This window comes from Mus caroli, chromosome 8, assembly GCF_900094665.2.
Source record: "Mus caroli chromosome 8, CAROLI_EIJ_v1.1, whole genome shotgun sequence".
NCBI classification, from domain to species: Eukaryota; Metazoa; Chordata; class Mammalia; order Rodentia; family Muridae; genus Mus; species Mus caroli.
The window spans coordinates 100880271-100890737 of NC_034577.1; the positions used below are offsets into that span (position 1 = coordinate 100880271).

At 40.2% G+C, this 10467-nt stretch overlaps 1 protein-coding gene across 2 annotated transcripts in view; it reads left to right on the forward strand.

The window, feature by feature from the left end:
* The window catches only part of Ap1g1 (adaptor related protein complex 1 subunit gamma 1), an 87263-nt gene that overhangs the window by 16001 nt on the left and 60795 nt on the right, over window positions 1-10467 (forward strand). For both annotated transcript variants that reach the window (XM_021171150.2, XM_021171151.2), the window contains exon 2: window positions 9006-9209. In XM_021171150.2, the coding sequence (XP_021026809.1) occupies window positions 9009-9209 (201 nt within the window). In that variant the 5' untranslated portion in view covers window positions 9006-9008. The remainder of the gene's footprint in view (window positions 1-9005; window positions 9210-10467) is intronic.

Sequence of the window (10467 nt, forward strand, 5' to 3'; positions counted from 1 at the left end):
GCTGGGATTAAAGGCGTGGACCACCATGCCCGACGAGATTTATCTATATTTTATGTGTATGGGTGTTTTGTATGCACGCACGTCTGTACCACTTGTGTGCAGAAGAGGGTGTTGGATCCCCTGGAATTGGAGTTACAGTTGTGAGCTGCTGTGTGGGTACTGGGAATTGAGCTTGGGTACTCTGGAAGAGCAGGCAGTGCTGTGGTAATAATTCTAATTACACTTTGAATATCTAAAATAACCTCATTTAATTTAAGCCCCCAAACCCAATTTCACTTAACTTTTGGACTGAGCATTTTCTAAATGGCTGGGCATGGCTTTGTATACCTGTAATTCTAGCACATGAGCAGGAGGAATTCTAGTTCTAGTTTGGGTTGCAGAGTTTTCTAAAATGAATTTTACAGGTTGAAGATGTATTGCTTGCTCAGCATGCAAGGGACCCTAGGTTTGATTTTCCAACACTGAACAAACCAGGTGGGGTTGGACATAGAGTTAGGAGTTTAGCAAATTGAAGAAAGACTTAGGACCTTAGAAAGCCATTGAATGCTGTTTGCTAGCATACTAACTAGATAGCTTCAATTCCCTCCCTTCTGTGTGCGATCGAGTGTGTGAGCGAGCATCTTCATGTGTGTAGGCATATCTTACTGTTCTTCCCCTTAGTCTTTTGGGACATGGTCTCTCATTGAACCTGGAATTCAATCACTATCTTTTCGCATAGTCTGGTGGCCAGGAAAACCCAGTTTTTCCTGTCTTTGCTTCTCTTCCCTCCCCAATCCTCAATGCTGGCTGTACAGTCATGAATGTGCTATGTGTGGGGCTTGTTGGTGCTGGGATCTGAAGTCTGGTACTCATGTTTGCACAGCAAGTATCTGTTGTGTCTGGTTGGTGTCTTGGTGTTTCTTTGCTGCAATGAAAACACCATGACCAAAAAGCAAGCTGGGGAGGAAAGCGTTTATTTGGCTTACACTTCAGGTTGACATAGGCTAGCCAGCGCATCTGGTAAACTATCTCCCCAGCACTTTTTGTTGTTGTTCTTTTGGTATTGTTGATTGAAGCCAGGGTCTTGTGGATAGATGGCACAATCTGTATCATCAAGCTACAGCCATATCCCTTTGTGGTCTTTTAGTACTTTGAAAAATAAAGCTTGGTGTGGTAGTGCATACCTACTATTCCAGCTTGTGTGTGTGTGTGTGTGTGTGTGTGTGTGTGTGTGTAGGGATAGAGAGGCAGACAGATTAGGATTTGAAGGTCAGCAGTTATATAGCCAGTTGAAGTCAGACATGGCCAACCAGATAGTTTATACTTTCCAGATAATGTGATAACAGTGCTTACTTACTGCATGGATTAGATATATTTAAATTTAGAATTTTTTATTTCAGGACTGGAGATAGGTACTTTCTCATGGTTTAGTTTAAATATGAAATATTTCAGACATAAACATGGTGAGCAATAATAAATATTCATTTACCCAATATCCATCTCAGAAAGAAAATGTTACCAAAGATCCTATATCTCATGCTGTCCCTGCTGTTGTGTCCTTCTCTCACAGATGTGCCAGGGGCTGGGGCTGATCTTTATCTTTTCCATGGATATGGTCACACCCTTCTGCACTGTCTATTTTAAAAGAAAATGATCTTTAAAAAAAATGCTCAAAAAACAGGGTTTCTCCAATATAGCATAGCTCAGGCTGGCTTTAACCTTTTTGACCTTTTGTTCCAGGCTTGTGAGTGCTGGGATTACAGGGGTGAGCCATCGTGGCAGGCTAGAATAGTATGTTCTTTTGTGTTTATTTTATTTGTGTTATATTGAAGTCTTGCAATAACCCTTTGAGATAGGTACTTTCTCCACATTTTGCAGATGAGGAAACTGAAGATGTCAGAGTTTAAGTCATTTACTCAAGGACACACAGCTATTAAGTGGTGGAGCTAGGTAATTGATCCCAAGCTTATCACTTAAAGCTCTCAGTGTACAATTCCTTTTCTCAAGCTTGAAATTAAAGTTAACAACAGAAAACCAAGAACACTGAAAATGTGCAGAGTCTCATAATCTTTCCAGTGTTTACAAAATCTGACCCAAGTAGGCATGGATAACATTTTTTTTCACTTGGTATGACTGACTGTTTTTGCTTCAAAAATACCATCGGTAATTGAGGTACTGTGCTAGACAGACAGAGTGGGCAAATTAGCACAGTCTGTGTCCTCCATTATCTTTACAAAGTGGAAAAACTCTGAAGTCTGTAAAAAGCCTTCATTTCAAAAGAAAAAAAGGCCTGAATAATACTAAATTATTTTGGCCATGACAAAATTTGAATTATTTATGTATGAACCTTTTCTTCTTTTGCCATTTGTTTGTTTCTTTTTACTGTATAGCTAGAATTTAAATTCTGTCCTTCTCACTAAATTTTTGAGTTTTTCTAGTAGTTTTTGAGACAGAGTCTGATAGCCCTATTGGCCCCACTCTCCAGTCCTCTGGCCTGCAAGTACTGGGATTCGAGCTTCACTTTTGAGTTCTTAAGAATAAATATGTTAACCATTCTGGGCCCAAGTACCTGTTGGAATATCTGCCATTAAAAAAAGTCAGCAAACATTTGTTGAGTGATTGTATTTTTTTCTTTTTTCTTTTTTGGTTTTTCGAGACAGGGTTTCTCTGTGTAGCCCTGGCTGTCCTCTGTAGACAAGGCTGGCCTCGAACTCCCAAGTGCTGAGATTAAAGGGGTGCGCCACCACGCCCGGCCTGTGATTGTATTTTTTTAGTAAAAATTATTCAGTACTTCCTCATGTGGTAGGGGGATTCACTGATTTGAACAAGGAGGATATTATGTTATGAAACTGATTTTTATTCCATGTTTTTTTATTCCCCCTTTTACTTTGAACTAGATCTGAACAATGCTGTGTTGATGCTATTTTTTTTTTTTGTATTCTGTTTTCTTGAAATACACGACACTTTATGACACAGTCCCCTGGGCACTAAACTATTATTATTTTTAATTTCTTTTTTTTCTTACTGTGTTCCTTTTTTTTTTTTTAAAGATTTATTTATTATTCTATGTAAGTATGTTGTAGCTGTCTTCAGACACACCAGAGGAGGGTGTCAGATCTCATTATGGATGGTTGTGAGCCACCATGTGGTTGCTGGGATTTGAACTCAGGACCTTCAGAAGAGCAGTCAGTGTTCTTAACAGCTGAGCCATTTCTCCAGCCTTTAATTTCTTCATTAAGTACCAGATCCCATAGTTTTCTGAGTTTAAGATGCCTGGCTTTTATTGGCTGCAGTTCAGTTATGTACATACTGTGTAGTATGTTTGTTTCTTATTGAAGTTTGGAGCAAGCCTCGAAGGGAAGCCTCCCTTCCCCTCCCCTCCCGTCCCCCCCCCCTTTTTTTTTTTTTTTTTTTTTTTGGTTTTCGAGACGGGGTTTCTCTGTGTAGCCCTGGCTGTCCTGGAACTCACTCTGTAGACCAGGCTGGCCTTGAACTCAGAAATCCGCCTGCCTTTGCCTCCTTCCCAAGTGCTGGGAGTAAAGACATGTGCCACCACCGCCCGGCATTGTTTTATATTTTTTGAGACAGGGTTTTTCTGTGAAGCTCTGGTTGTCCTGGAACTTGCTCTATAGACCAGGCTGGCTGGCCTTAATTTAGACATCCACCTGCCTCTGCCTCTGCCTCCCGAGTGCTGGGATTAAAGGCGGGTGCCACCACCTGGATTTTGTTTTTTTGATTTGTTTTGTTTTTATTTTCAGTGTTTTCTTTCCATAGACTACTTCATTCTTGTTAACACTTTGGCACAACCCTTATTGTTTTCCCGTTTATAGATTTATTTACATAGAATAAGGGTAAAGGGAGGTATGAGTTCCATTGTTTATCTTGGTTCTGTCCTACATAAAAGTTTAAAAGGGGCATAACTTAATAGGCAACTTGATTTGATTTGAATGTTTGGAGGGTACTGTCTTTCAATCAGCCACTCAGAAACTTCTTTCTGAACAACTTGACACCTGGTTCAGATCTATAGAGACCTTTCTAGTCTTCATTTCCTATAGGTTCTATCTAGTGGCAAAGAAAATGACTGTTTTAAGTGAGACTACCTTGGTCATCTTTTAAGTAAGAGCTTAGTAGATTTTATTAATTATTAAAATTTTAATATTTAATTTATATGCATAAGTGTTTTGCTCACATGTATGTAGGTTGTATGTATGTGTTATCATGTATGTGCCTGGTGCCCATGGAGGCCAGAAGAGGGCATCAGATCCCCTGGAACTGAGTTAGAGAGAGTTGTGTACTGCTACCTGGATTCTGGGACTCAAACTTAGGTTCTTTTCAAGAGCAACGTGTGCTCTTAATTATTGAGCCATCTCTCCAGCTTCCTAATTATTTTTTATGGAGCACATTATGTTGCACAGAATAGTCTCAAACTCATGGGATCAGATGATCCTTCTGTTCGAGTCAACCTAATTGTTTGGACTATAGGTGTACACCACCAGGCCTGGTTCTTATATTTCTCATTTGTTATTTATTTCTATTTGCTGAAAAAAATTTACTTTTGAGACAGTATTGCTGTGTAGAGCATGCTGGCCTTGGACTCACCATCCTCTGCTTTACTGCTTTTCTAGAGCTGGGATTGCAGGTGTGCGCTGGTGTTCCCCCCCCCCCTTTTAATTTTAATTGAATTTATTTCTATTCTTTGTTTTAAAATTATGTTTTACTATTTATTTTGTGTGAGTGTTTGTGTGTGTGTGTATGCATGCTCGCACAAGAGCTGATTATCTTTAGCCACCTGAATTCCAGGGATCAGCTCAAGCTTGGCAGCAAGCTGAGCCATCATCCTACCCTTCACTGCTTTAAACAAAGAAATCAAAATAAGAAAGAATAGATTATGTTTTTAAAAACTTTGTCCAATTTTATTTATGTATGGGGGTGGGGAAGTGTGTGCAGGTGTGTGTGTAGAGTGGCCTTGTATATCATGTTTGTGCAAGTGGAGCTCAGAGTCTATTTTCTTTCTGCCATAGGGGTTCCCAGGGTTGAACTCAGGTCATCAGGTGTGGTGGCAGTGCCTTTACCAGATGAGACATTTCACTGGCTTTCTACCCAGTTTTTCCCCCACCTGAGTTTAACTTTTGTTCTCAATCTGAGCCTGTTAATATTATGGTATATAAAGATATCAACTAATGTAGTAAGTTGTAACAACTCAGGGGAAAAAATGTTGCTTTTCTGTAAGCTGTAGACAGCCTAGTATTGGGGAAACTTCAACACCACAGGAGTGAGTCAATAGGTAACTAATTCTCTGTTATTATATATGATATATTTAGCATCCACGACCGGAAATTTGTTCCATAAAAACCTATTGGCATTTAAATTATACTTTGCTCTGGCTTCTAGTTCTCTGTCGGGGTCTTGTAACGCTAGTAACTGTTTCTCTCACTCACACTTTTCTTTCACCAGCCAAGGACTTCTTTCTTCACTGGCTTTTTATGGTCAGTCTCTTAGATGGACTTACTGCAGGGATACCCCAACTTCTTTATCTGAGACCTACTCCAGGAAGACGTCAGATTCATTTATTGCCTCAGTTCTTTAAAGACAGGGGAGACCAAAGATATTTACAGGAGAGAGCAACTGAATGGGCAGTTCAAGTCAGGGACAGTGGAAGCAGTAGTTCACACGTGTCCCTGGTTCTTTGGCTAGAAATACCAGAAGAGAGCTCTGATTTCTTATCTCTTCTTTTTTTTTTTTTTTTTTTTTGGTTTTTCGAGACAGGGTTTCTCTTTATAGCTCTGGCTGTCCTGGAGCTCACTTTGTAGACCAGGCTGGCCTCGAACTCAGAAATCCGCCTGCCTCTGCCTCCCGAGTGCTGGGATTAAAGGCGTGCGCCACCACGCCCGGCTCTCTTATCTCTTCTTAAGCATCCCTGCCTGGATGCTATCTGTGAGGGAAGGGGCTAAAACTTCGGCCTAGATATTAATACCTTCTGCCGTGAAAAGCTTTGGAACCAGATTTCTAGACTGTCATGTAGAGATGAGTTATATCCCTCAATTTTAGTTCATTTCCTAAACATTTTTAGGGTTACATCTTAATAGGAGGAAATGTTACATTTCCCTTAAGAATGTCTTGTCCCTTAACAATTAACTGGAGTGGGCAAGTCAGTCACTGAGTATCTTCTTTAAGCTATGCTTAAAAAGTAGGAGATTATATAAGTGTCCTCACAATAAGATACTTTTCCTCCCCAGAATTCTTGTCCTCTGCACTCACACTAGAGCCCTCATGAAGTTCTGCTGAGTTTGGCCCTTCGCCTTTTCTTTTTGTCTTTTGGGTATTAGCCTGAGCCCAAGTGTGACTGACTCTCTGCTACTTTAGGCTTTAGGCCTTGTATTGTTTCTCGCAGCTCCCCTCCTGGTCACGGTGCTGCTCATCTGTCATGTGACTTGACTCCATGCTGACCTAACTCAAACAGCATGTTTTTGGCCTCTTTTCTCTCTCCTCCAGGCTGCTGTCAAGATTTACAGCTTGCCTTCTGGAGTTTTTCTTCAAACTCTATTAATAAATTGTCCTGGAGCTTAAAAAAAAAATCACGCTGGTGGCATGGACTTTATTTCTGTGATTCTGTGACTGATTACCTAGCTTAAGGTCTTGATTTTTTTTTCCAAGTTAGATTATATACATGCTCTTGGACTAGATTTAAGCTTTTCTAACAGTCTTTGTTTGCTTTGTAGAGCCATTGGGTGTTTGTGGAGAAACACTTTTCTAGCAGAGCTTCCCTGCTCTTGTAGGTGCTGGGGCGAACTAGGGCGTTAGTGCATGCTAGGCAAGCTCTCTACCACTCGGCTCTACTCCTGTTCTTTCCAGTAGTGTTTGTGCTTGACCTTTGAGAGTATCTAGCCTTGAACCTGTACTGATCCTCAACTTTAGCTTCCCTAATGCTGGGATTCCAGGCTGAGCCGCCATGCTTTGCTAGGTAACTTTTCTCCATGAATTGAGTTTTAAGTAAAAGCCTACTTTTTGAACATAGACTGGGCTTTGGGCAGTCACCGTTCTTGATCAAAATAACGGCTGTGTTCTCACATGCATTTTGCATTTTTCCTGTTATATACTGCATATGCAGCATACCAGTTTGCTTACAAATGTTTTATCCTGAAGCCTGTGTTTATAGTTTATTATTAAAGAAATGGCTCTTTAAATAGATTCTTAACTATTAAGCATCTTATTTTCAGTGAGAAATTGTTTAATGCCTTGTTTATTGAAATTTTACTATTTCTTTCTCTCCCTTTCTTCCCTCTCTTCCCTTTCTGTCTTTCTTCCAACCTTCCTTCTGTTCTTCTGTCTCTGTTAGGGTCTCAGGTATTGTTTTTTTTTTTTAAGATTTATTTACTTATTTTATGTATATGATGAGTACATGTACAGCTGGTTGTGAGCCTTCATATGGTTGTTGGGAATTGAATTTTTAGGACCTCTGCTTGCTCCGGTTGCTCTGGTCGCCCCACTTGCTCAGGTCAACTCCACTTGCTCAGTCCCTGCTTGCTCAGGCCCAAAGATTTATTCATTAAGTACACTGTAGCTGTCTTCAGACGCATCAGAAGAGGACGTCAGATTTCATTATGGGTGGTTGTGAGCCACCATGTGGTTGCTGGGATTTGAACTCAGGACCTAAGAGCAGTCAGTGCTTTTACCCGCTGAGCCATCTTGCCAGCCCGGGTCTCAGGTATTCTAAGCCGGCTTTTAACTCCTGACTCTTCATCCTCATCCCTGAGTGCTTGGATTATAGGTGTCTACTACCATGCATGATTTAGGCAGTGCTGGGGAATTGAACCCAAGCCTTCTGCATGCTAGACAAGCACTCTGCCAACTCCACCACACCCTTATCTGGAAGCTTTGGGATTTCCTAAAAGCTTTTGATTATGAAAATGTCATGTACACAAAACCAGGTCACTGGACATTCATGTATTCTTCAATGATCACATTTTGCCCCCACCTCCTGTCACCCCCTTTTTCTTCTTCTAACTTCTATCTCCCCAGATTTGGGATTTCTTTTTGTTTGTTCTGTTATTTCTTTTTCTGGAGTACTTTAAAACAAATCCTAACGAATGTGTCATTTTATCTGTGAGTGTAATTTTGAGGTATTGACCTATTACCTTGTGCTCTTGAGCAAATTGCTGAGTTTTTTTTAAAAGTAAATTTCTTCATAGGCAAGATGGGGATCATGATCTCTACCTTACAGTGTGGCCCGAGGAGGGCTGGGTATGTAATTTACTTAGTAGTAGAAAGCTTGCCTAGCATGCATAGACCTCTGGGTTTTATTTCTAGCAACACATAAGCTAGGCATAGTGGTGCATACCATTCAATTCCAACACTCCTGAGGCAGAAAACAGGAGTATCAGGTTTAGTAGCAATTTCAGGCCAATGTGAATAACAAAATGCTGACTCAAAACCAAAGAAAGAACAGAACAAATGAGATAATAAATATAAAAATATTTTGTAAGTTTAGATCTTTGACCATTTGTCATAAAATGTAACCATAATACACAGGTAGTATGGATGTGGGGTGTACTCTTTGTGACCCCATGGCAATGTGACCCCATGATTGTTGATCTGCATGAGGCAAGAAGGAAGTCCGCTTCAACATGACTCAGTAACTGGTAGTGGTTCAACTTCTGTTGTCTGACACTGACTTAGAATTTACTATGTTGGCCTTGAGCTTCTGGTAATTTACCTACTTCTGCTTCTCTAGTGTTGTGATTACAGGAATGAACTAGCACACCTGAAAAACATAGATGTTCTATGTCCTGTAGACTTGATTTCTTGATTTCTTTAGTAGTTAACACTTTGTGGTCTTTGTAGACATTTATTCAGTTTTGGGATTTGCACATGGTCCTTTTGGATAAGCAAACTTTATCATATCTAAGCTGGATTTAGCAAGCCTTGTGTTCTTAAAAACCAGCCAGTATTTTATATGGGAAGTTGTACGAATGGTTTGGGGAGCAAAACATAAGAACATTTCTATTTTATGTCTTTTCCATATCCAGAGGATGCCAGCCCCCATCAGATTGCGGGAGCTGATCCGGACCATCCGGACAGCCCGAACCCAAGCTGAGGAACGAGAAATGATCCAGAAAGAATGTGCTGCAATCCGGTCCTCATTTAGAGAAGAAGACAATACATACCGGTGTCGGAATGTGGCAAAGTTACTATATATGCACATGCTGGGCTACCCTGCTCACTTTGGACAGGTAGGCTGAGTGGAGACCACATCTGGCAAGGACACTTCTTTTTGAATGACAGTGACTTGGGGAATCTTATCTTTCCTGGCAGGGAGACACTTCGATAGCCTATAGTTCGCAGTCTGATCATTGTGACAGCAGGGGTAGGATGGAGGGAGCAACCAGGAACCTGGAAAGGCATGATGCCCTCATCTGCCTTTCCACTGTAATTCTTCCTTTATGTGGATCAGAGATTTGTTTTTGCCTTTTTGTTTTTAATGGTGGCTTTTAGCTTAAATATTTACTGGGATTAACCAGAGAACTGATTGTTCTGCCAGAGGATCTGGCTATAATGAATATTTAATTAGTATTTGCTAAATGTTTTCTTAGTTACTTTTCCTGTGCATGATGCATGGAAAACTGTCTGGACAGATGTATTTAAGTTAAAGATTATTATTTTGTTTTGTCCTGATTTCCTCAGGCCTTAGTTGCTGCCGCTTTTGTACAAATCTTTCTGCATGCTGATTCTCTTCCTGACACACATGCATGTTCTTTCCCTTTCTCCAGTATGTGCATTGAGCATGATTGTCTCAGTTTTAGGTGCTTTTTTCTTTTGATGCTTATATTGTGATAAAGGGGGCTTAGGATTTAGACATAGAGAAGGGTATATGAGCTGTTTTACAATTTCTAATTAGTATTTTTAGTCTTAAATTCTATTTTACTTAAGAGTCAGCGCTAAGTAGTCTTTTTAAGGAATGAACTACAAAATTGAAAGAATGTGCAGTACCAGGGAATAAAAAGACTACTCACCTAGCTTTTCTCAAAGATAACTTGGTACATCTGCCAAGGACAATAGTCAGCTTATGTTTAGCTCAGAAACTTCAGTGGAAGGAAAGCTGCTACCAGCTTAACACACAGAGTACAGAAGTTGAATTTAACAGACTGATTTCAGTTAGTGTTCCGTTCATGTTGGGGTTGCAGCCTCTTTAGAAATACATGATTGGGCATGGGAGAGCATTCGTTCCCCTGAGGAAAACTACTGTATTACTGTAAAAAGAAAAGAGACTGGGTTAGAGGAGAAAGGGCTGTATCTTGTGGATGTATTCATTCATTACCTGATTGCAATGGGAGTAGTTGTAAATAGCCTTGTTTTTCATATCCTTTGTTAACAGTTTTCTTAACAAATATAATCAGTGCCTCCTTTGATACAGATTTTATTTTATTTTATTTTATTTTTGGTTTTTCAAGACAGGGTTTCTCTGTATAGCCCTGGCTGTCCTGGAACTCA